Source organism: Electrophorus electricus, chromosome 15, assembly GCF_041902795.1.
Source record: "Electrophorus electricus isolate QZ-2024a chromosome 15, ASM4190279v1, whole genome shotgun sequence".
Lineage (NCBI taxonomy): Eukaryota > Metazoa > Chordata > Actinopteri > Gymnotiformes > Gymnotidae > Electrophorus > Electrophorus electricus.
Window position 1 is genome coordinate 17823402 of NC_137511.1, and position 26990 is coordinate 17850391.

The window sequence follows — 26990 nt, forward strand, 5'->3', positions numbered from 1 at the left end:
TGCTCAGCCGTGGTCAGTATCCGAGAACATTCCCAAGCTGGATATAACATGGATGCTGGATAATTCTCCACACAGCACTATACTGGTCTGGTCTACCTGATGGCGGTGTATCAGAACCAGAAGTGCAGCCGGAGCTTTTCCACACGTCTGCAACTGACTGCTTAAGAAAGGCCTGCACACCCAAAACACTCCAACCGTGGTCTCGAAGGACAACTGACACCTGCTGACAGGCTAGACGCTGGCTAGCAAAGCCAGTGTTCGACGACAGATGGAGGGTAGGCCGTGCGTGGCTTTTAGCAGTTTGTTATGAAGTGTTTTTTTTTTAATAAAGTGAGCATTTTATCAACTGTGGACCTTCTTAAAGCAGCACACCGCCCAGCAGACATGATGATCAGATATAGAAGCAAACCCACAGACTATGCTCACAGGGTTGAAGAAAGATATAAACATCTCTGTGCTCACCATCTGCTGAACAACTGTTCTTATGATGAAAGCTAATTCCAGAAAGAATTGGCTTAGTGACCTTTAATTTAGTTTCCAGTGCTGGAGAACGCCAACAGCCCTGTTGCCACGGCATATAACACACCATGGAGAGGTTTTGAAAAGTTTCCGTTTTGTCCGTTCAAGTTAATTCGCCATTCATTACCAGTGACCTCTTCCGATGAGCATTGTGCAATGTCAGTGCAATAATACAATAAAAATAAGCAAAAAGGGCAAATTTCAGAAGTACTCTTGCAAAAGTTTTATCATGTGTATCTATGCACCTATAAACATAGAGGTGCTATTACTACTGCTACTAAAAGGGCTATAACCACTATTACTACTGCTACTAGAAGGGCTTATACCACTATTACTACTGCTAATAGAAGGGCACTAACCACTATTACTACTGCTACTAGAAGGGCTATAATCACTGTTACTACTGCTACTAGAAGGGCTATAATCACTGTTACTACTGCTACTAGAAGGGCTATAATCACTGTTACTACTGCTACTAGAAGGTCTATAATCACTGTTACTACTGCTACTAGAAGGGCTATAATCACTGTTACTACTGCTACTAAAAGGGCTATAACCACTGTTACTACTGCTACTAGAAGGGATATAATCACTGTTACTACTGCTACTAGAAGGGCTATAATCACTGTTACTACTGCTACTGACCTCTTTGCAGTACATTGTATCCTCTCTTTATGAAAGCTTCTTAGGGGAAATGGCAGACAGAATGGAGGTAACAACTCTTATATGAGCCCTGCCTGGAGTGATGATGACTCATTTGAGTTTACAACAGAGTGACAGCTTAAAGTGCTCATTAACCGGCTGATCTAAAGTTGCTAGGTGACAGGATCCGGCTAGTTTTTTTGGCATCCGTCTGGTGGAGGAAGTGAAAATAACACACAACCATGTGATGTGATTCTAGCACAGACACTGGACAGCATCCACTAAGGTGAAGAATTTCCTACCGCAAGAGACGCTTGTCAGCACAAAGTCAACCTGGTACAGTCACAGTGACGTGGACGGTACCCTGTGACATGTATGATATATCTTCAGGATATCATTGGTTGAGGTTAGGGATAGGTATAGAGGGGTAGATTAGGTTCAGGTGTGGTTAATTAAGGGGAAGGATAGGTATAGAGGGGTAGATTAGGTTCAGATGTGGTTAATTAAGGGGAAGGATAGGTATAGAGGGGTAGATTAGGTTCAGGTGTGGTTAATTAAGGGGAAGGATAGGTATAGAGGGGTAGATTAGGTTCAGGTGTGGTTAATTAAGGGGAAGGATAGGTATAGAGGGGTAGATTAGGTTCAGATGTGGTTAATTAAGGGGAAGGATAGGTATAGAGGGGTAGATTAGGTTCAGATGTGGTTAATTAAGGGGAAGGATAGGTATAGAGGGGTAGATTAGGTTCAGGTGTGGTTAATTAAGGGGAAGGATAGGTATAGAGGGGTAGATTAGGTTCAGGTGTGGTTAATTAAGGGGAAGGATAGGTATAGAGGGGTAGATTAGGTTCAGATGTGGTTAATTAAGGGGAAGGATAGGTATAGAGGGGTAGATTAGGTTCAGGTGTGGTTAATTAAGGGGAAGGATAGGTATAGAGGGGTAGATTAGGTTCAGGTGTGGTTAATTAAGGGGAAGGATAGGTATAGAGGGGTAGATTAGGTTCAGGTGTGGTTAATTAAGGGGAAGGATAGGTATAGATGGGTAGATTAGGTTCAGATGTGGTTAATTAAGGGGAAGGATAGGTATAGAGGGGTAGATTAGGTTCAGGTGTGGTTTATTAAGGGGAAGGATAGGTATAGAGGGGTAGATTAGGTTCAGGTGTGGTTTATTAAGGGGAAGGATAGGTATAGAGGGGTAGATTAGGTTCAGGTGTGGTTTATTAAGGGGAAGGATAGGTATAGAGGGGTAGATTAGGTTCAGGTGTGGTTTATTAAGGGGAAGGATAGGTATAGAGGGGTAGATTAGGTTCAGTTGTGGTTTATTAAGGGGAAGGATAGGTATAGAGGGGTAGATTAGGTTCAGATGTGGTTAATTAAGGGGAAGGATAGGTATAGAGGGGTAGATTAGGTTCAGGTGTGGTTTATTAAGGGGAAGGATAGGTATAGAGGGGTAGATTAGGTTCAGATGTGGTTAATTAAGGGGAAGGATAGGTATAGAGGGGTAGATTAGGTTCAGGTGTGGTTTATTAAGGGGAAGGATAGGTATAGAGGGGTAGATTAGGTTCAGGTGTGGTTAATTAAGGGGAAGGATAGGTATAGAGGGGTAGATTAGGTTCAGGTGTGGTTTATTAAGGGGAAGTATAGGTATAGAGGGGTAGATTAGGTTCAGATGTGGTTAATTAAGGGGAAGGATAGGTATAGAGGGGTAGATTAGGTTCAGGTGTGGTTAATTAAGGGGAAGGATAGGTATAGAGGGGTAGATTAGGTTCAGATGTGGTTAATTAAGGGGAAGGATAGGTATAGAGGGGTAGATTAGGTTCAGGTGTGGTTAATTAAGGGGAAGGATAGGTATAGAGGGGTAGATTAGGTTCAGGTGTGGTTTATTAAGGGGAAGGGTAGGTGTAGAGGGGTAGACAATTACACCAAATTACACCATTTGGCTACATCTTCTCCACATAGTAGTCAGAGCAGCTTTGGATCATTCTCAGGTTCACCTGACACAACAAACACAACTTTAGGTAGGTAATGGCTTTACCCCTTATGCCTTTAACCTTTCACCTCTGGACATGAAAGCACATGCAGATGGACACAACAGGGGCTCTGCAGTAATTCAAGTCCCCTAGACTCTACTGTATATGTTGTCCTGTTCAACACACCCCATTTACATCCCAACTATACACTCTAACAACCAACCTAACTACATCCCCTCCCACCCACTGGAGGGCATGTATGTCATGGCCCCCTGTTTTTGCAGTTTCAATGGTGACCGTGCCACTTTGTTTTGTTTATTTTCATGCTTCTGCTCTGTCGAGTTTAGGTGTTACCGACCCCTAAGGTTCCTCGCCTGTGCCTTTTTTAGTCCTGGTGTGTTTACGCCGCTCATATTTCATTTAGCGTTTGCAAAGTCTTGGTAAAGGTAACATTTTTTGGCTCCCTGTCTTACATGCTACTGTTGTTGTTTTTGGTTATAATGAGTTCACCATTTTTTGTGACTACTGGATTCTTAAATCTGGACTGCTTTTACAACCACGAGTTTGGGATTGGGATCAGAACCAGAAGTGTGGCCGGAGCTTTTCCACACGTCTGTAACTGACAGCTTAAGAAAGGCCTGCACACCCAAAACACTCCAACAGTGGTCTCGAACGATAACTGACACCTGCTGACAAGCTAGACGCTTAATCAAGATGTTAATTGCGCTTAATCAAGATGTCTCCTCACTGTCCTGCCTCGCCTAGTGTTATAGTATCAGTAAGCATGGTTCCATATCTTCTCTCTGTGTTTAAGTTGGTGGCAATGCTCTTGTTTGAAACTGTAAGATTTCATTTTTATTTATTGTAACAGGTGTAAGAGCACCTGTTGCAATAAAGGTTAAGGGACATGTTACATAGATGGATCTGCTGAGGCTTTGTGCAGGATATGGTTGGTTGAAGTGAAGGTTAGATGTAAAGGAATGTTATCTGCTTGTAGATGTGTTTCCATACAGGTACTGACTTACATACCATATGGTTATACTTCATGTCAACAACTAAACTAAATAATATTCCTGTTTACATGGACCCTGGGCCTTCTGACTGCCTTGGGTCCAGATCCAATTGCAGAACTCTGGAGAGCTGTATAGACCCCAGGAGGAATTAATCAGATATTCCCTCGCTGTCCTCTGCTCCTCTACTAATGTACAGATTTTGGTTCCCCATTTGTTTTGTTTTTTTCTTTCTGCGGAGGCACAGGAAGTCCCGACTCATCCAGTGATCAACAGGACGTATCCAGGGAAACCAATGAGCTATGGCACCCCATCTATACCAAAACTGGGGCATTAGAATAAAAACGCACTCAGTACTATGTATGAGCAGTATCCTTTTCTGAATGGGTCTGGCTGCTGTAACCTGGACTGTTTTATCGACATTTCCTATATTTGACATGCTTCCAAGTGTCTCCTTTCTCATTTCTAATTCATTTAGATGGATTTGTGACGCTGCAATTTGCATTTGAGTTTTCATATTCGTAATCTTCATTTTAATGTCATGTTTCTGTAGGCATACCAATCACAGCCATTAGTTAGCCCTCTCACAAAACTTGTTTACACACACCTTTTTGGTAACCTCTGCTGTAAACCTAAAATGGGGTTTAGTGGCAGTAGGTTGAAAGGCCATTTTTAGATGTCTGCTTAGAGCTCACAGTTTGAATCGTTATTCATTGAATCATTAATTAAGTTGAAGCTTGTTTGTGTGTGTGTGTGTGTCTGTTTGTGCGTGTGTCAATAACTGGGAGCATTTACTTCTACTGTTGCAGTCTTAACTGTCTGTAACATACATTTCCCTTCCAGGATGCTAGACGGGGACTCCTGTAGAGGGGTAGATTAAGAGGCCTCGGAGGAGAGGGAGTTTCTATTTACCCAAGGATCGTCTCAACCCCCAGCGCACTATGACTAGAATTCCTGGCACTGAATTCTAAGCTGTTTCGTATGGTTTGATGGACCTGCTCATACCTTTCGCTGAAAGGCAGCTGGGAGGGATTAGGTCAGCCCTGGAGGCAGCTCTCCTAAACAGCACGTCCATCGCTAAGGCAGGAAAGCGTCAGCAGGAGAGAGTGAGAAGCAAACAGAGGCCAGACCTCCCAAAGAGCGGGAGAAAAAACAAAAAACCCCAACAAGGCTATGGCAAGTAAAGCAGAAATGAGGTGAATGGCAAATTAGCCTCCCGCCCCTTCGGGCCCACAGCTAGAGGAAGGAGGAGCACAACCTTGGCACCCGCGACAGCTTTCGTGTGGCTCGAAATCCCGAGAAAAACAACAAAATAAACAACGACTGCCGAATGAGGAGAGGAGGAAATGGCTGTTGGTTTGGTGGTACTGAACATCACTGCGTGACCCACCAAAGCAGGGAGTCGGCGCATGGCCTGACACACAGTTGCAAAGTCATTTCAGTAAAAAGGCTGAGAGGCTAAAAAATAATTTTTAACAGTCAACTAACAAGCCAATAATTGATCTAATGAGAGGCTTTAAATATATAATATTACTTATAATAATTGAATCAAGGAGTAATTAAGGCACTGGAAAATCCTAGGATATCTGAGGGTCAAATTCCTATGAAGTATAGTTGGAACTCATTAAAGAGTTATGTGTGTAGAGTGTGTACAGCACGCTAACGGAGCAGTATAGGCAAAGCCCTGCATGATTTCAAGCTGCAGAAATTAGCATTACTAGTTTAATAAGGATGGGGCAACAGCATCTAGCGAGCAAGCTCTGTTAGGGGATCAGCAGACACATGGAGTGAATGACAGCACCAGAGTGACCGGGAGCATGGCCCCGCACTTCAAGGAACATCGTGTCTGTCAGAGTGGAGGGGCGGAAGGGGACCTACCGTATGGAGTTGTCCATGCGCGAGACAGTGAGGTAGGCCGCCAGGTTGGCCGTGTAAGAGGAGCATACGATTAGGGTGAACAGCCACCAGCTGCCCATCACGATCCGCAAGGCCACGGAGCCCACAGGTGAGTCTCCACCTGGGGGGGGAGTAGGGCACGCTTAAACCTCCACTGCCCAACATGCTAACGCTGCTCACGATGGAAGCGCTAACATTGCTAACAGCAGAGACACAAATGTTGCTAACGTCAAAACCCCAAATGTTGCAAACACTAAAAACAGTGACACAGTCATTAACAATTGCTAATGTGGTGAACAGTTAGTAGTCAGTTAACACGAGTGGTGGTTATTCTAGCCTAGTGAGAATGTTGTTCTGAGTAGTTATTGAGTTCAAACTGTATTTGAATTTTGGTGCAAATTCAATAAAAGCCAAACCCAGTGTTTTAAACAGTACTTTAAATTTCTCTCCACTAATCTCAATTCAATTAATTCTATTGACCTCAATGTTCAATAAATATCAATTCAGTTTCTTTCATTTCCACAGGATTACAAAATATCTGTAAATAATCGTAACCCTGAACTCCCAAAATAAATCCTAAAAGCAATAATTACACAGGAATGCCTAATCAGGAGGGAATTAACAAATCAAACCAAGGTAATTATATCTCAGCCATGTGCCCATGAATAATCAGTAAAAATGGGCAATTCCACACAGCTATGCGTTTTCTTCAGAGCAGGATGCAATGATCAGCTAAACACGGGTGCTAGGCTGGACTCATTATCTGCCTCATGAATGCTAATTCCACCTGTCAAACCGAGTCCCGCGAAAGGATAAACGTCGAAAAACTCGCCACGCGGTTAGTTAAGGGCCGCGCTGTGAGCTGGCTATGCATCACCGGAGAGCCGAGATGGTGGAAGGGCAAGGACCAATGGGACAACACCACCTCCTGATTTAATCACGCGCCGTTTGACATAAAAGTCATCGGCGGCTGGGTGCCAGGCAGTAACACAGGCAGCTGGAATGCCATGCCGTACTTGCTGAGCTGGCTACCTTGCTGCCTTTTAGCTTTACTGGACTGGAAGCGGCGACTTCTGTGTCTCCTGTTCAAAGGCACCTCCAGCACACTCCCGTGCGCGCGGGTGTGCCCGTGCCTCAGCGTACCGCCTCGCTTTGAGGCAGACTGCAGAATGAGCCATGCCAAAAGCGCTCTGTCTTGGTTATAAAACACAAAACAAGGTGTTGGGTGACAGCTGACAATGCCGGCCCTCGTTAGCGAGGCGAAAAGGCATAGCGCATCGATTACAATTAGGAGACCACTGCTTAATGAGCACAACATGTGAAGTTTAAGAGTCTGCTCATTGTTAGTTAGGTGGGATACAGCTCAACTCAATACTCATATCCTGACCTTTACTTTAAGTGTTTGTATAGTAATTTGTGAAGGACTCTCTGAAAGCAGAGTTGCCCTCTAAACTGGCAGGCAGAATATTTCTGTTCTGTCATCTCTATGATTCAAAAAAAACAAAAAACAAACACTTGACGTCCTGCTGGCACTAAGCCCATACGAGCCGGGCGACAGTGCCTTTGAAGTCCTGGAGGTTACCTTGTTGCATGAAGGCACCATACACGATCCATATGGCACTGTGCAAGGTGCTGGTCACAGGTTGCGACTGATGGGGTCCTGGGGGGTTCTGAGAGCGCAGAGACTGCATCCGGGTCAGCAGGAAAATCAGCACACCGACCACGGGGATGGCCGCGGCGATGCAGGCCCACACGGTGAGGTCAAAGGGCGCGAACAGCGAGAAGATGTTGATCTTCTCCTCAGGCTTGCGCATAAGGATCCCCACCGAGTAGTCCATGTAGCGCTTGCTGAAGTCCACCACGTTCTCCCGCTCGGGCGTGATGGTGATGGCTGACATGGCCACGTCAGCCCGCTATGGAGACATGAGCACGTTCACGACAGTTCCCGAATCGGGTTCGAGGGCCACAAAGGCCTGTTACAGTTAAAGAATCCCTTATTGCTATAACAAAAGGGACACATCACACCCTTAGATACTCCATAATTACCCTCATGTGGATTAATTTGTTGGGTTTCTCTTCTATGAACTTTGTGAACCATGAACAACCAGGGATTGACTTGTACCCACAAGCCTAAGTATAATGCAGAAGTAGACTATTGCTAAACCCTTTCTTGGTCGTTTGAGTGATCTGCCTTCTGAGAAATGGAAAATCAACCTTGCAGGCCCAGCCATTGATGAGGTGATGCTCACCTTGTTGATGAGATCCCCAATCATGCCGTTCCATGAACCGTTGGGAAGCTGAGAGCCATACTTGCTGTCTGCCACCTGGTAGATGTCATATTTGAATCCAAGGATCTTGGCCAAGGCATCGAGGACATCGATGGAGAAGCCTTTGTACTTTTTGGGCTGCCCGAGAATGTTCTCTGCCACCATGACGAATGGATCCTCCTTTGGAGGGGAGATATCAATTGTTTGCTTCAGTTGATTTTATCTGCCAGCTCTGAATCGTTAAGAATTGATAATCTTCTGAACACTACTGAACAACCAGGATGTGACGTAAGACTGGAGCATAACGAATACACGAAATTATGTCAAACATTCTGCCATGCTAAAACATTAAAAAACATTTTGTATAAAACATGGAGGATAAAGGATTCAGATGATGGCAATAAGACAGAAATTACTCTGGCATGAAAAGCAAACAGAGAAGGCAATAGGATTGAAAGCCTCACCAGCAGGGTCACTACTTTCACCATCACGCCCTGCATGCCGTTCTCAATGCGGCTCTCCTTGAGGCTGCCATTAAGGCCATGAACGGAGTCCCACGTGGCTAACTGTAAGAGATCCACAACACTCAAACAGCTCGCTTAAACAGCTCTCTCAAATAGATCTCTCAAACAGCTCACTCAAACAGGTTACTCAAATAGCTCGTTCAAACAGCTCACTTAAACAGCTCTCTCAAATAGATCTCTCAAACAGCTCACTCAAACAGGTTACTCAAACAGCTCACTCAAACAGCTTACTCAAACAGTCATTAAAGGGTCAATAAGAAAGGTTGGGTGGGACATGCCCAGTTGGTCACTTTGCATTACCATCTTTAACCTGTTCCACTTGAATTATTTTTGAAATAAACATTTGCCATCCTAGAACCTCCTGTTTAGGATGGATATCAAAGGTGCTTCCTGAATTCAGGGTGCAGTGAGAATCACATGTAATTTTTGTTTCTTGCTGAGAAGAACAAACTACAAAATCAATACCATCTTATTGGTCAACATGGAAAATTATAAAATAAAACCCTGCACACGCATACTTTTTTTGTAATTTCTAGGAATATGTAATTTCTAGGAATTCTAGGAATATTAATTTTAAGTACTCATATAATTACAGAACACTGATATAACTCCTTCATAAAAGCTTTTATTGACATTTCTACCACTGTGGAATCCGAATTATTCAATCATATTCAGAAAATGTCTCCCGCTCAGTTGTGTCTCTCATGTGTCTTGTCTTTTCTACGGCATTCTCACTGTAAATGAGCATCAACTTGGATGACTGGCACATCTACTTTCTGCTCTTCCTGCTTCCCAGAGCTTAGTGGGGAAGGGTCTGACCAGCATCCACGGAGACTGGGTGCTGGATCAGGCCGCACCTAGCTCTCGATGCTAATTACCGCCCCCTGCAGGTCGCTGTGTTTACACCTGGGAAAACCACGCACTACTGTACATGAGCTACACACTACACTATACGCCAGCATCGTTTTGATTGTAAAGCACAGAGCTAGGATCAGATTCAACCCACTGAAGCGATCCACACACTGCACATTCAGAAACGGTTATAAGCTGCATTTGACATAAACCATATCCCCATACTTAAACCGAGGTGGACAGTGAATCTCAGTATGAAATCACCTGCAGAAACATGGCCAAATGAGGTTTAATCTCCAGAATGTAGTAATGATACAGAATAACAGCTAAGAAGAAGCTTACATGTCTAGTAAGCCATTCTCTTCTGAGCTTCCTTCCGAGCAGCATGTACGTATAATTCAGACACACTCTATAGGCTGTGATTACTGCCTATCATTCATCCGAATGTCAAAGGCAATGTTTCGCCCTCACGTTTAGCCAATACTCCTGAACATTTCTCTCCTCCCGGCTTTTTAATGGAAAATTAGATGCTGTGCCGAAGCACCGTGTTAACAAAATGTTGTAAACACCACCATAGACGACACAGACACACCATCGCATACCTGGGGCACTAAAACCCCATTTTCTAAGTCGTAATATCCATCCATCTCTCCAGCGGTCCCTCTCCTACTTGGGATGCCCTGATTACACACTCACACCGCCTGCGGTCCAGGCTTTGCTCTGCAGTGAGCATCAGGTATGGCCAGAACTGTCTAAATACCTCTGCAAAAGCTCTCCGTTGTAAGGGATATGAGCTGAGGCTTAGATGTGATGGGACTGACCTGAAACAGTGGCTAATCTGGACACAAAGACAAAGATTGGCAAACTGATGATAGTTTTAGATCTGCCTAGCAATTTACATCTAACAAGTTGCTCTGGTTATCCAATGGAGATAACATCCATCTTGCAGTGATATCAATTAAGGGTTTAATAAAAATGTTGTTATTGTGTTTAATTGCTTTGTAACTCTTTCTCCAACTCCATGAAAATAATCTTTATAGATTTAGTAGTTATACATGCTAAAATGTATAAAGCCACAGGACCACAGAGAATGTGGATGGATCATACATCACTGACTTTCAGTCCACAAGTTGCTTTAAGCATGCCCTAGGCCCCTTCTCTGAAGCGTGCTACTTTTTGATATTGTGTTCCTGCCTTATTCTTCAAAAGACCTTGAGCAGAGACCCATAAGAGCTCCAGAACCTGTGTCAGGTCCTCTGTCCCGTGTCTGTGAGGGGTATGCACAGAAAGCATGTGCTCCAAAAGTGACGCATGCATGACACATGTGGGACACATGCGTGTGAACTGCGCAGTTCCCGCCTGGTGGCTAACTACCGCCTTGTAGAGGGAAAATCAGCTGCCGGCAGGCACGGGGTTAAACGCCGGCCCTCCGTGTCCGTCGGGAGAGCCCGCTGCCATGGAGTGATGATCGAGGAAAGTTCACGGGCAGGGAGAGGGGCGGGGCAACAGAGGAGGGTGGCGATTCGTCAAGGCCCTGTCACATGTCACCTCGCCATGCCAAACTATTCTGGATGATGACAAATGAATTTGAGAGCTTGATGGATGGACCACCTGAACAGAGACTTGAAGGAACTCAAGAGGGTAATATTATGCTCGAAGGACATACAAAACAAACTGTTTCATTTCTTTTTACCCTATTCCTTCTGTGAAAGACATATTTGTAGATACCTCAAACATGTTTGTTTACATATTTGTGCACCCATTAATCATACTTGGATAATGGGGAATAAAATTAAGTAAATATACTAATGTAAAAATACTGCAAATCTAATTACATATGCAACGATTACTCACAGAGATTAAATCTGACAAAGAGTGGTTTGATTGTTAGCAAAGGAAGACCTCATTCAAAAGTGAGTCGGTAATTTGTCAATTAAATTTGCGCTGCGGAGGCTGAGCTGAAATGTTGATGCTGTCACTTGGTAGATAGTGATTTTGTGGGCTACCTATTACACTGAGCGCTCTTTCGCCTTTCATGACAAATTAATTTGGCATACTTAGAGCATGTAACTGATCTTTATTGCTTTTGACTGTGACTTGTACTGAAATGGTAATGGGACCCGAACAATCTGTGGATGCTTGTTCAACCCTTCCAAAGTTCTGATGGGACCCAGCGTGTTTCAGATGTCTGCTGCTGGATTCCAACCTGACTAAATAGCTGCCTGAAGATAGATAGTCACAGTTTGTGATCCCTTCCCCCCGACCACCACCATCCAAACCCATCCCATATCACGCTGTCGCTCCAGAAGAGATTAAAGCCAACAGACCCAGCTGTGATCCAATCAGGGTTTGAAAGCCCAGGGGTCCACAATGTCCACAAACACCTGTGGTGTGTCACAGGGCCTCCCCCTGGCCCCGGTCCTTTAGAGAAGATCAGAAAGAAGGAGCGCATGAATAGCTCATTCTAAATGCTAATGTGACTAAATGTATTCTCCACCCTCTTACCAGAAACCTGAGAGATGGTGGTCTGCTGTCTATCAGAGGGTCAGACGCTGCTGTCGGCTCCTATCCGGGCCGAGCTGACCATCGCAGACTCTCTGAATTAATCAAATCTTTGAACTTTGAACGAATCAAAATTGATTCCACAGTTAATTTCCCATAGCTCGGCGGCAGTGGTTTTGCATGCACTGCCCTCAGCATGCTGTTCTTTTTGACCCAATTATGCTGTAATTCTGGTTAATTTTTATCACCACATGGCGTAAAGGAAAAAAACAGAAAAAAAAACAACCCACTTTTTGCATGAAAACAGTAATAAGGGTCTGTCACATATTACACTGCATTAGGAAATGAGGGATGCAGGGAGCTTTTTCACTTTTCCACAAGTGAGATAAATTAGACTAATTATGAGTCTGCTCATCAGACCCTCTTAACTGGACTACAGTGGTACTGGAAGGTTAATGGCTCGGCCATGGGGATGCTGAGAGCTTGGCTGTGGATGGCCTTCTCTGAGCGTCTGCTCACTACTGCTCCCCAATTATTTCCCATAAACCTCAGCAGCATCAATGTGTGCTGCGAATGACCCTCGCACTGAACTTTGAGGGACTCCAGGACCATTAATGAAAGCAGCTGCTAGTGTGCTGGGTTAGTTTTGTGAAGCGGTGTCTGGGAGAGTTTTTTTTTTTCTTTAACATGTCCCTGCCATCTTAAGTTCCACAAGCAAGTGTGGTTGACTGGAGATTACTGCATGGAGGCCACCTGGTTGGAAGCACCATAAGAAATGAAGAAAAAAGGGATGTTAGTCCTGCCCCATTATATCGCCATGACGTTTTGAATCATGATAGGACCCACTAGGATCTGGCCAGATTTGGGGTGGGTGGCTGATTGGGGCGGGGGGGGGGGGGTGAGCTGTTGTAATGTTTCTACCGGCGATACTGTGCCTTGGAAATCAAGGCTACCAGAGGGACAAATGTGCAGATTAAAAAATAAAAACAGTCTGGCAAGAACGAAGAGGAACAGGGATGAGAAAATAACATCTCAATCTCCATTACGCTTAATCCACCAGCCGTGCTGCCTAACGGGAAACGCTTGCTCGGAGAAGAAGCGGGAGCGCATCTCGCCAAGCGCGCTGGAGAGATGGGAAACTGAAATAAGATGAGAGAGGCATCCGAGACATCGAGACTGACGGCCCGGGTGACCGAAGACGTGTGTTCGAGGCCCGTGCGGGAGTCTCCTGCCTGCCGTCCGCCTTTGAAGGGCTTCTAATTCAGGCAGGAGATGGAGCGAACGTGTCCGTGTTTCAGAAGCATGCCGTATACCGAATAAACAGCAACGGTCTCCATTTGTCTCCATAGTTGGTGGGAATGGAGTCGGCCGGATTCTAGGCTTGTTGGGAGGTGCTAGCAAGGAAAATGAGGATAGAGCTCTAATAAAGAACAACAACCGCGCTGAGTGCACTTGACGTGCCATTAGCTGTCTTTGCCTTTCATTACAGCTAATAAATGTGCCAAGCGTATGAGGGGGCTTCAACGCCCCAGTGGGAGAGTGTGTCTCCGCGTGTGTGGGTCCACGTGCGCCTGTGTGTGTGTGTGTGTGTGTGTGGGTCTGCGTGCGCCTGTGAGCGTGTGTGTGCGAGCTAAATGGCCAAGCCTCTCAGGATCCTAATGGCCATAATGCGATATGCTGGGTTCATAATTCAAGTCTGGATGCAGGGTGATTAAATCTTCATTACCAGTGGACTGTTTCAGTCCGCTCTCCTGCAATTTACATTACTCTTTATTTCAAATGATAGATGGGGCCCAAAATCTTGGTGGAAACAAAAACAAAACATACCAAAAAAAGCAGCCAAGAAAAAAAATGAATCCTCAAGATTATGAAGGAACAGATTGAGATTTATGGAAGGTGCTTCTCATCAGATTTCCTAAAACCTGCCTGCTTAGTAACTAAATAAAAGCCACTGGGAACTTTCTTTCGCAGAACATGGCCAACTCAGAGAGTCACCTACACCCCCACTACCGACTCACTCATCCCAGCCTTATGTTTGCCACATGCTATTAGGAGAAACCCCATGCTATTAGGAGAGACCTAGTGCCCAGAAGGCAGGCAGTAGGTCTGCAGGGTCTGCTACGCCCCGGGGTACTACAATAACTGGGCACCATGTTCCTTTCAAGAGGAACCAGTGACAGGTTATTGTTCGTGCGCATCATCTGGCCCATGCTAGCTTGTTGCCCAGATCAGCTAAAAGCTGGTTTACATGCTGGATGACACATGTAGGTTCACTATCCTGCGTGAGATGTCATGACCAATTCAAACCTTGGGCGCACGTGCTACATTTGAGTTTTTGAGTTGTATGTATTTACTGCAGCTTTAAAAAAACAATTTGCATCTGATAAATCAGTGCATAGTGTATTATTCTATTAACTGGATTGTCAAACTCAAATTGTCAACAAGTTCCTTTACGTTCTGCATAAAGACTTCCCTTATTGAAAGCCTCTCAAGCTTAAGCTTGTTTTACACTGAAATAACAATGAAATGTCCACTAGCTCAAATGGAATTAAATGGTGAGGCTAAAGTGACTGAATGCAATAAGATTTAAAATCAGGTCATTTTACTATCAGTGTTAACGCTGTGATTCAACGTTGAATGATTTATCGCTGTTTATTGGCTATTATAATTAGCATGAAGACAACCTTGTTAACAAGTCAGCTGAGCAACTTAGCTAATCCTTGTTTTCAGGCTTCTTTGCTAGGTGTTAAATATAAATGCTACTTCAAAAATTATTGTAACATTACTCTTTAATTGTAATTTTAACATTACTCTTTAATGGTGATGGTTATACTGCCTGGGCTTTTTGTGACGTGGCAAAACAGAACAGCGTATGCTTTTGCTATTTTCTGGTATCATGTAGCTTCCAAAAAAAAATGTCCTTTTTTATTGGCCTCTAGGACCCTATGAATGTTCATGTACACCAGCTCCCTTTCTACACTTTCAGCTCCCAAGAGTACCTTTGGTGTGTTGCTCAAATTAGTTCACGAGACCCATGTACCCTGTGACACTACATGCATTACATGGCAGCCACAGTGAGTGCAATGTACTGTACTTTACAGTGTGCCATGCTGAAGGAAGAGGGTCAGAGGTGATGCAAACAAACAACAAAAAACTAAGATTCGTGCCGACACGTTTCGAAGTTTGCACCAACAGCTGCCCTCACTAAGGATGAAACACACACCATGGGCTGAAGCTTTCACAGCAGATTTCGGTTTTGGTCTTCGATAAGGTTTTGCTACATTTTCCTAAAACTGCACAGCCTGTGGTAAATAAAGTCTCAATGGCTCGAGCTCAGTGGGCCAGCGTTTCCTTGGACTTTCTTCCAACTTACTCGTTTTATGTCTTTTCCAAAGGTCTCACTGAAACTGGTGCCCAAAATCTCGAACTGGACATGCGAGTTGGATCCGTTCGCCATGAAGTCCATCGCTCCAGTGAGTCCGGTGATGCGCCCCTAAAGAGTCGAGACAACTTTTAAAATGGACATGCCAGTTTGGCAACACATCTAGAGCTGATTCTCAGCGCCTGTATAAGCATAAGCTTGATCAGAAAGCGCATGCCAATGATCACGGTGAGGCTACTGTCTTAGCTGTAGACCAACCGTCGCTGCCTGGCTAACATGGACAAGGCCGGAGAAACAGAAACACATTTATCCGTGCTAGGAGCCTCCGGGGACAGATTAAAGGCTCTCTGCAGCTCTCTGTGCCTCACAGAACATGAAAGAAGCATGAAATTGGAGATCGTGCAAGCCGCGAGTTATCCAACAGACGCTGGCTGGAGAAACCCGGCCACCGGGCCAACATAAGAGCCCCCGAGTGACCAAGAGGACACCCGACAAAGGAGAGTGTAACAGAAGGAGCATAGTGGGCGTGAGGGTGGGGTGTTGGGGCAGAAACATCCACTTGCATTTTAAACAGCAACATGTCTGGGGCTCGGACATATAGCAGAGGAAGCATGTGTCTCATACACTTCATGTTTTACTCTGCGACTCCAGGGGCTTGTCACTTTATCCTGCCGTGCCCAGAAAGTACAATAAAGTGTAGAAATGAGAGATCTACTAACAGCTACCGTGAGTTATGCACTGGGAGGAAATATCACGGGGGGGGGGGGTTGGGGGTTGTACCTTCTGGATGGTTTCCAGCATGGACCATCCCCCATTCCATGGCTTGGTTGACTTCCGTATGCAGTTCAGACTGGCCATGCTGTGCCACTTTCTGTCCTCCAGCTTCCTGTAGAAGGCGTTAGCCAGCATCAGAACGCTGTCGTACAGGTACAGGTTGGACACCTGAAATTGAAAGACACAGGGCAACCTTCATCGGAAATCAATACATTCCTAATGGCAAACAGACAATGTTATGGGACTGGGAAATTGTGTACTTCAAATACACTCAATAGCCACTTTATCAGAAACAATTAACTTCTACCTACACTAAATGACCTCTGTAAATACACCTGACTCTTTAAATCTTGTAATATGGTTTATAAGGATACAATTACCAACCGCAGGATGAAATTTTATTTGCATGCACAGTTTGCAGTCGCCCAATATCTTGTTCATCACTGGTCATTTTCTAACCAGAAGACCAGTGCTGAGTAGATATTATCTGGGAAGCGAGCCACTGTCAACACTAATCACTACTACTACTACTAGTGTTGACACTGATATGATTAGTGGCTTAGAGATGGTACAAGTCTGACACATCAAAGTCTCCTTCAGATTTGCATGCTGCGCTAAGAGTGGTCTGTCATGCAGAAATATCCATCTCACAGTGGTTGTATGGTCAAAAACTAACCAAACAATTATTTAAGCTGTCTAATGTGAGGTTTCTAATGCAGTGTCTAGTGAGTGTAAAATATACATATTGAAAAAGTTCATTATTAATAACCGAAATAAATAACAAACCAAACCAAAAACCGATAGTTTTTCGATTTTACCAGACAATTCCCCATGTAGCACAGTTTTATTACCAATTGTCTTTGTATTCTTTATTTTTAAATGTTTTTTTTGTATTTATGTGCAGTACTGAGTAGGCTGAGTAAGTCCATAAGTAGCTTTCTGGATATCCATTAAGCAAAGTCTTGGAATAGATAAGTTGTAACTTTCAAGTGAACATTGAAATTCCCTTTTAGTCTCAGCTTGATACTAATCTAGGAAACTGGCCCTTAAATTTTTATGGGGCCAGTGCATGTGTGTGTGTGTGTGTGTGTGTGTGTGCGTGTGAATTTGGATGTCTGTGATTGAGGAACGCTACTGGGGATGGGGGATGGGGATGATATCACATCTGGAATCTATCATCCACACAATGGTTCCCATGAGACCCAAACACACATAGACACATAGCGTATACACACAGACTATATAAGTGACACATTCCCCTAAAACCTGTCACCACGCATAACATCCCCCAGATGTGTGTCGGGAGTCGAAATGAATCAAATGCTGTAAAAACCCAGCAGAGAGGCTCGCCTGACATCCAGGTGGGCTTCAGACAGCCCTGACTGCTCAGCCAAGAGGGATGTCTCACAATGGCATTTTGTAATTAATGCATGGCGTCATCCCCACTGACAGGGCCGTTTTGGGCCGAGGCCTGTGAGCGCACACAACCCACACTCACAGCCCACAAGAGGAAGTTCCAGGCAGGACTATTCTGGGTCCATCAGCACACCCCTCTAAGAAAGTCATTTTGCTTTCACTCAGATGCAACTCATATGAGAGCTTATGGATGGTTAAGGTTAAGTTGGGTTTAGTGATCGAAACAGTGATGATGGTGATGATGATGATGATTGGTAGTATTAGTAGTAGTGTTATCATAACTACTACCAGAAGTTACAATAGTACAATAGTACAATAATAATCCTGCATCATGTAACTAATCCTTTAACTGTCCTTTAACTGCTGTGAGACAGAGGTGGAGCAGCTCTGATGCAAGGCTGGAGTTTTAATGCTCAGGGTAACTAGTGCCACTTTTCAAGCCAGGGGGCATCTTCTGGGGAGGGTGGTGCAGCCCCCTGCCCCCACCCGACTGGAAACCAGACCATGACTAGAATCGAACCCTCTGATGTCCTAAAACTTGGGAAGAAAAAGAATGAAGGATTTTGACAAAGTGCGCTCTCTAATTCTGCCAACCAGTTGCTGGGTTTTGTTTTATGTATGAAATAAACCTTCTGACCTCACTGTGTTGCTTGTTGAGCAATTGAAGTCTGATTTTTGAGCAATGAAAATACAAGACTGGCTGAGTGGTTGGTGCAGAATGGGATGTGTCAGGTTGCAGATTAGCCTTGTACTCTATAAACATTATTTGAGCCCTTGCAATGAATGTTCATCCACTGTTTTTTCCACATTCTACCAAATAAAAACAATAATATGAAGTGTTATTGCAAGTTTTATTATTAAATGTCCACATGAAGTATGGTAAAGTATATTTAGCATTTCAATGTAATTTCAATGTAAAAGTACAAAATCAAAAACTAAAATAACTGATTACACGAAAAGGGGTAACGGCTGATTTTCCGTGTTTTTTTTTTTGTAGCAAGGGCTCATTTAAAGTATGAAAGGTCTGAATCTACCACTGGGGTCTTTTATCATCTGACCAGTGAAGGACAGATGGGAACACAGTGGTAGTTCATTTAGCTGACTCCGTGTCATGCAGTGGGGAGATGTTCCATGGAAACTGCAAAACTGCGAAATACGGCCGGATTCACGTCCGTGAACCACTGGTCCTGTTGTCCTGAAGGTGAGCTAACATCGGCCAGCGTTTAACCCTCTTTTGCGTGGATTATTGAGGAGAGTACTTGCTGAAGGAGCTGGAGCAAAGCTCTGTCACTTGTTCCCCACTGGACACTTGCCTTACATCACGGGACGCAAGTGTCCACCCTGGGCCCAGTCCACTGACTGAAGACAAGGCAGCAATGAAAGGACTTTATGCAGTCCTGAAAATGTAAATCCTGCATAAGGTTTCATCACACATTGAAATTTTTTATATATATATATATATATATAAATAGGTTTCATCACCTTACCTCCTTAACTAAAATATTCATTGTTTATTTTGAGCTGTAGGTGCTACATGACAGGAATCACTAGCAATCACACCTACATGTTTTACTGAGCAGCAAACGCAATCATAAAATGCCAGAGCACAGACTGAGACATACCCTCTAGCCTCAAGGTGTCAATCTAATATTAGCATTCACACAGCAATATATATTTTCATTAAGAGTTTCAGGCCAATTGAATTTAGCTGCCTTTGAGGCATGTTCTAGCATAAATGTATCGACTCAACATGAGGCCAAAGATTGGCACTTGTGGAACTCCCTTGAGGACCCGGCCAGTGACAGTGTACCAATGGAAACTGACCTCTAGTGATTGCAGGTAGCCCTCCTGAGGGTCACAGAGCAGGGACGAAATGCGATGGCTGTTCCTCATGCAGTTCACACTGCTGTCTTTCCACAGTGGGAAAATCTGACGGATAACCGTCATCCTTCCCAAGGCACTGTGGGCCAGCTCCATGATTTCCGTGTCACTGATTTCCTTCAGAGAGAGACAGAGAGAGAGAGAGAGTCATTGACAATGTTATGGGAAACTTATTCATATGACTAACTATATTCTTAACAGGTAACAGGTGAGTTTGTAATTGCCAATGGTTGTGTATTCTGTTCATTGTTTTCATTTGCTTGTTGTCTGCATTATCACAAAAGAAAACAGAAGCTGAATTGATGCGGTAATTTTCAAAATAGTACATAATGATAAGGCAATCATTTCCATTGGATATTTTAATGCCCTTAATGTGGAGGCAATTATTGTTGATGCTCCTGTTCAAGCTTCGAAATGTAGCTCAATTGTAGCTATGAGGTCACACAATGAGCTCTGTTCAGCTCTCGGGGGTGCGGACACGTAATGACGTCCAGTATCATCCTGTTCTAATGTAAAAGGACATCACACCTTGGTTTCAGCAAATTGCCACAAAGACTGAGGAGAAGACAGAAAAAAATCACTATGCACGTTGGAGAACTGTGGTGACTAGAACAAATTATTGGAGGAGTTTTCTTAAACGATATGACAACACAGTTAAAGTCATTAAAAACTGTTTCATATTTAGCAAGTCATACACATTTTTTTGAAGAGACCTTTGAGTCTGTATGGGCATTTGTGAGGTGTCTCATACCTCCTTGCGGCAGGGATTATGTCATTTTACATTTACCTTTACATTTTTGGCATTTGGCAGACGCTCTTATCCAGAGCGACTTACAAAAGTGCTTCGTCATTTATTCATAGAATCCATCCGAGCCAGTACAGTAGCTTAGAGTCCAATATACAATTGAACTAGAATACTGTTGAAATACAGGAATCAATGCTGATGCCTAGAAGTGCAAAACACATATAAGATCTATAACAGACAACAATCAGCATAATAAACAACAGCCTACAATAAGTACTAGAGTTTAGTCAACATAGGAGCGGTCATTTAAATATTCCACAAATAGACGGGTCTTCAGTCTGCGTTTGAAGGGCTGTTATCAGTAAGCCATCTCCCATCCTGACCCTTGTCTCTTCCGCATGGACCCTCCTGTCTCACACACACGTCTGCGTGCACTGGCGCTCCTCTAATGCGTCTGACTCAGACTGGAGTTTCAGTGTTGCATCATCGCGACACATCCTAATAGATATAAACAGCTATTTTTAAGAAGCAGCGAGGAAGGAAAAGGTCAGAATTAACATTAGGCGTCCTTTATGACTTGGTATTTACATAATAATTGCTGATCGTGTTTGTAAAATTATACACTGCCTCATAGTCGTGAGGGTATAGAAAGGTAATTTCCTGCTTATGTCATAATACAAATCTATCTACATATATGTATATATACATATTTACACATACACATTTTTGTCATTTTAAGGTGGCATCTACAGAATTGTCTTTGGCCGTAAAAAAAAAAGCACTAGATGAAAATTGTAGAGAAAGTCCAGCTAAGAAGCTTTGCTGGCACAGCAAAATTTGAATGTCCTTTTAAACTCGGCAGCTGTGAAAGGATTTCAAAGATTCATAATATTCCCTCGAGGCCCTGTCCTTCCTCTGCATATCCTTACATGGCTTTACCCACTTTCTGTAAGATAAAATGGAAAGTTTGAGGGCACAGACGCTTTGTAAATAAATTAAGAACAAATGTCTCCGGTCGTGGAATATTCATCAGTGAGACGCCATGCGCCTGCTACTCGTGAGCACCGCTCACGAGCGGCGAAGTGTCGCGAGTAAAATAGCAGATGAAAGCGGAGCAGACCACTACAAGGTCCCAGAGGCATGATGTCCCCTTCTTTCTCTCCTTCGCTCCCTGGCTAGAGGGAACAGGTAAGGGGGTGACCTAGAAAAAGGTGCCAAAGTCAACATCCTTTTCCAATTTTAAGCCGTTTTCTTTGTGGGCCCGCTGACGCTCCCCCAGAGGCTGTAGGACTGGGAGATCTGTGGTGCGTTCACGCTAAAAGCCTGACAGTGTTCCCACCATGCCCGGAGGCTTGCAATGGCCCTCTTAATTTCACACTCCGTTGTTTCAAACATCTGAGCGGAAGAGCTCGAGGAGGAGGGGTTATGTTGGAGTTCTGTGCACAGGAAACTGCTTGCTTAAGAGAAGCCGAACGTGTCTCAGATGCTCGGGGCAGGGCTCGGAGCAGTGACAAAGGTCTGCACATAACAGGTCAAGCTCTTAAGCTGTTTTGCAAGTGTACTTGTTCAACCAGTGGCTTTCTGCAGGTCCACCTACATTAGTTCTGACCTATTGCATACACCAGTATGCATGCACTAGCCATTGTTTACAGAACAGCATGGAATGCAAAGGATTTTACGACTAGTGAATTCCCGACAAATAAGTTAAATATCCTCTAAAGTTTGTTTGAATGACAGCATGTGCCAGTGGAAAAAAAAACATGCCATATCATAAATAAACTCAAGAGCATCTGACGTACCTCAGGTCTGGCATGGGAGGCAAACTGTCTGAATACAGCTAATGATTTTAACACGCTGCACAAGCTGGGAGATACTTTTAGCATAAAGCCCCAATACATGTGCCAGAATCCTAATGAGGCTAAATAGTGTGTTTGGATGCCTGGGATGATGCATATTTTGAAACTTCTAATTTTGTATAAAGCCAATCAGGGTACGGTAGCTTAAATTGGTGTGTTATGAGAGAGCAAATAAACTGGTGCCTGAGCTGCAGTCTCTCGTGTTTCAGTTGGCTATAAATCTTGTATCCTCTATACTGGAAAACAGATGGATGCTGAGGGAAAAAAACCTATTGTTGTCTGCCATGTCCAAACGACAGTCTAGTTTATGGGCATAGTGGAACATTTAATATTGACCAAACACCGCTAAACACCTTATTGAAAAGGGATGCGATGTTAATGCCTGTATTGGTAATGACTGCAATTGAAATGGCCGGTGAGTGGTAATCCTTTTTTTCCCAGTGCACTCTTATTAATATAAAATGGGCACCACAACCTGAATAAATAATAAGGACAAGGGATTTGAGGCCGTGCAGTATTAGTTGGTCTCACCCCTTCTGAATTATGCAGAACAGGCAATTTGCACAGTGTTGTCAGATGCTGCATTTCTGAATATTTAACAGCTGCTCTTAATATGTCCCGGCACGTTAACAGCAATCTTTATAAACCGGAGTCAAACAAGAGCAGTGTTTCAGTGACAGAATTTGTGAAGTTGACAGGAGCCACGTCAGAGGTTCCCAAAGTAAACATGCACACATACGACTGATTATACACCATCTGCTTGGATATATAATTCTCTCGCGATTGGCGTCTGAGACACTGGAGGTAAGCAAGTGCGTTTGTGTTGCAGTGCGGTGATAAGGCACCGAGGGGCCTACAGCGAAAGGCAGGAACCGAAGCGGGAGCACACCTCGCTAGGCAGTGAAACACATGTTAGAGACATTAACTTCTCCCTACATAGTGCACTCTGTGAGGTCTTAGGGACATTAACTTCTCCCTACATAGTGCACTCTGTGAGGTCTTAGGGACATTAACTTCTCCCTACATAGTGCACTCTGTGAGGTCTTAGGGACATTAACTTCTCCCTACATAGTGCACTCTGTGAGGTCTTAGGGACATTAACTTGCTCCCTACATAGTGCACTCTGTGAAGTCTTAGGGACATTAACTTCTCCCTACATAGTGCACTCTGTGAGGTCTTAGGGACATTAACTTCTCCCTACATAGTGCACTCTGTGAAGTCTTAGGGACATTAACTTCTCCCTACATAGTGCACTCTGTGAGGTCTTAGGGACATTAACTTCTCCCTACATAGTGCACTCTGTGAGGTCTTAGAGACATTAACTTCTACCTACATAGTGCACTCTGTGAGGTCTTAGGGACATTAACTTCTCCCTACATAGTGCACTCTGTGAGGTCTTAGGGACATTAACTTCTCCCTACATAGTGCACTCTGTGAGGTCTTAGGGACATTAACTTCTCCCTACATAGTGCACTCTGTGAGGTCTTAGGGACATTAACTTCTCCCTACATAGTGCACTCTGTGAGGTCTTAGGGACATTAACTTCTCCCTACATAGTGCACTCTGTGAGGTCTTAGGGACATTAACTTCTCCCTACATAGTGCACTCTGTGAGGTCTTAGGGACATTAACTTGCTCCCTACATAGTGCACTCTGTGAAGTCTTAGGGACATTAACTTCTCCCTACATAGTGCACTCTGTGAGGTCTTAGGGACATTAACTTCTCCCTACATAGTGCACTCTGTGAAGTCTTAGGGACATTAACTTCTCCCTACATAGTGCACTCTGTGAGGTCTTAGGGACATTAACTTCTCCCTACATAGTGCACTCTGTGAGGTCGTAGAGACATTAACTTCTACCTACATAGTGCACTCTGTGAGGTCTTAGGGACATTAACTTCTCCCTACATAGTGCACTCTGTGAGGTCTTAGGGACATTAACTTCTCCCTACATAGTGCACTCTGTGAGGTCTTAGGGACATTAACTTCTCCCTACATAGTGCACTCTGTGAGGTCTTAGGGACATTAACTTCTCCCTACATAGTGCACTCTGTGAGGTCTTAGGGACATTAACTTCTCCCTACATAGTGCACTCTGTGAGGTCTTAGGGACATTAACTTCTCCCTACATAGTGCACTCTGTGAGGTCTTAGGGACATTAACTTCTCCCTACATAGTGCACTCTGTGAAGTCTTAGGGACATTAACTTGCTCCCTACATAGTGCACTCTGTGAAGTCTTAGGGACATTAACTTGCTCCCTACATAGTGCACTCTGTGAGGTCTTAGGGACATTAACTTGCTCCCTACATAGTGCACTCTATGAGGTCTTAGGGACATTAACTTCTCCCTACATAGTGCACTCTGTGAGGTCTTAGGGACATTAACTTCTCCCTACATAGTGCACTCTGTGAGGTCTTAGGGACATTAACTTCTCCCTACATAGTGCACTCTGTGAAGTCTTAGGGAAATTAACTTGCTCCCTACATAGTGCACTCTGTGAGGTCTTAGGGACATTAACTTGCTCCCTACATAGTGCACTCTGTGAGGTCTTAGGGACATTAACTTCTCCCTACATAGTGCACTCTGTGAGGTCTTAGGGACATAATTTGCTCCCTACATAGTGCACTCTGTGAAGTCTTAGGGAAATTAACTTGCTCCCTACATAGTGCACTCTGTGAAGTCTTAGGGACATTAACTTCTCCCTACATAGTGCACTCTGTGAGGTCTTAGGGACATAATTTGCTCCCTACATAGTGCACTCTGTGAGGTCTTAGGGACATTAACTTGCTCCCTACATAGTGCACTCTGTGAGGTCTTAGGGACATTAACTTGCTCCCTACATAGTGCACTCTGTGAGGTCTTAGGGACATAATTTGCTCCCTACATAGTGCACTTTGTGAAGTCTTAGGGACATTAACTTGCTCCCTACATAGTGCACTCTGTGAGGTCTTAGGGACATAATTTGCTCCCTACATAGTGCACTCTATGAGGTCTTAGGGACATTAACTTCTCCCTACATAGTGCACTCTGTGAGGTCTTAGGGACATTAACTTCTCCCTACATAGTGCACTCTGTGAGGTCTTAGGGACATTAACTTCTCCCTACATAGTGCACTCTGTGAAGTCTTAGGGAAATTAACTTGCTCCCTACATAGTGCACTCTGTGAGGTCTTAGGGACATTAACTTGCTCCCTACATAGTGCACTCTGTGAGGTCTTAGGGACATTAACTTCTCCCTACATAGTGCACTCTGTGAGGTCTTAGGGACATAATTTGCTCCCTACATAGTGCACTCTGTGAAGTCTTAGGGACATTAACTTCTCCCTACATAGTGCACTCTGTGAGGTCTTAGGGACATTAACTTCTCCCTACATAGTGCACTCTGTGAAGTCTTAGGGACATTAACTTCTCCCTACATAGTGCACTCTGTGAGGTCTTAGGGACATTAACTTCTCCCTACATAGTGCACTCTGTGAGGTCTTAGAGACATTAACTTCTACCTACATAGTGCACTCTGTGAGGTCTTAGGGACATTAACTTCTCCCTACATAGTGCACTCTGTGAGGTCTTAGGGACATTAACTTCTCCCTACATAGTGCACTCTGTGAGGTCTTAGGGACATTAACTTCTCCCTACATAGTGCACTCTGTGAGGTCTTAGGGACATTAACTTCTCCCTACATAGTGCACTCTGTGAGGTCTTAGGGACATTAACTTCTCCCTACATAGTGCACTCTGTGAGGTCTTAGGGACATTAACTTCTCCCTACATAGTGCACTCTGTGAGGTCTTAGGGACATTAACTTGCTCCCTACATAGTGCACTCTGTGAAGTCTTAGGGACATTAACTTCTCCCTACATAGTGCACTCTGTGAGGTCTTAGGGACATTAACTTCTCCCTACATAGTGCACTCTGTGAAGTCTTAGGGACATTAACTTCTCCCTACATAGTGCACTCTGTGAGGTCTTAGGGACATTAACTTCTCCCTACATAGTGCACTCTGTGAGGTCGTAGAGACATTAACTTCTACCTACATAGTGCACTCTGTGAGGTCTTAGGGACATTAACTTCTCCCTACATAGTGCACTCTGTGAGGTCTTAGGGACATTAACTTCTCCCTACATAGTGCACTCTGTGAGGTCTTAGGGACATTAACTTCTCCCTACATAGTGCACTCTGTGAGGTCTTAGGGACATTAACTTCTCCCTACATAGTGCACTCTGTGAGGTCTTAGGGACATTAACTTCTCCCTACATAGTGCACTCTGTGAGGTCTTAGGGACATTAACTTCTCCCTACATAGTGCACTCTGTGAGGTCTTAGGGACATTAACTTCTCCCTACATAGTGCACTCTGTGAAGTCTTAGGGACATTAACTTGCTCCCTACATAGTGCACTCTGTGAAGTCTTAGGGACATTAACTTGCTCCCTACATAGTGCACTCTGTGAGGTCTTAGGGACATTAACTTGCTCCCTACATAGTGCACTCTATGAGGTCTTAGGGACATTAACTTCTCCCTACATAGTGCACTCTGTGAGGTCTTAGGGACATTAACTTCTCCCTACATAGTGCACTCTGTGAGGTCTTAGGGACATTAACTTCTCCCTACATAGTGCACTCTGTGAAGTCTTAGGGAAATTAACTTGCTCCCTACATAGTGCACTCTGTGAGGTCTTAGGGACATTAACTTGCTCCCTACATAGTGCACTCTGTGAGGTCTTAGGGACATTAACTTCTCCCTACATAGTGCACTCTGTGAGG

The 26990-nt window shown here is 44.1% G+C and overlaps 1 protein-coding gene across 7 annotated transcripts in view; it reads right to left on the bottom strand.

The window, feature by feature from the left end:
• The window catches only part of grid1b (glutamate receptor, ionotropic, delta 1b), a 218995-nt gene that overhangs the window by 11512 nt on the left and 180493 nt on the right, over positions 1–26990 (bottom strand). For 6 of the 7 annotated variants that reach the window (XM_035533704.2, XM_035533703.2, XM_081697690.1 and 3 more), the window contains 7 exons: positions 19576–19749; positions 16342–16503; positions 15553–15672; positions 8766–8867; positions 8284–8481; positions 7617–7947; positions 6017–6155 (listed from right to left, as the gene is read on the bottom strand). In XM_035533704.2, the coding sequence (XP_035389597.1) occupies positions 6017–6155; positions 7617–7947; positions 8284–8481; positions 8766–8867; positions 15553–15672; positions 16342–16503; positions 19576–19749 (1226 nt within the window). The remainder of the gene's footprint in view (positions 1–6016; positions 6156–7616; positions 7948–8283; positions 8482–8765; positions 8868–15552; positions 15673–16341; positions 16504–19575; positions 19750–26990) is intronic. The other variant, XM_081697688.1, reaches the window with a different exon arrangement.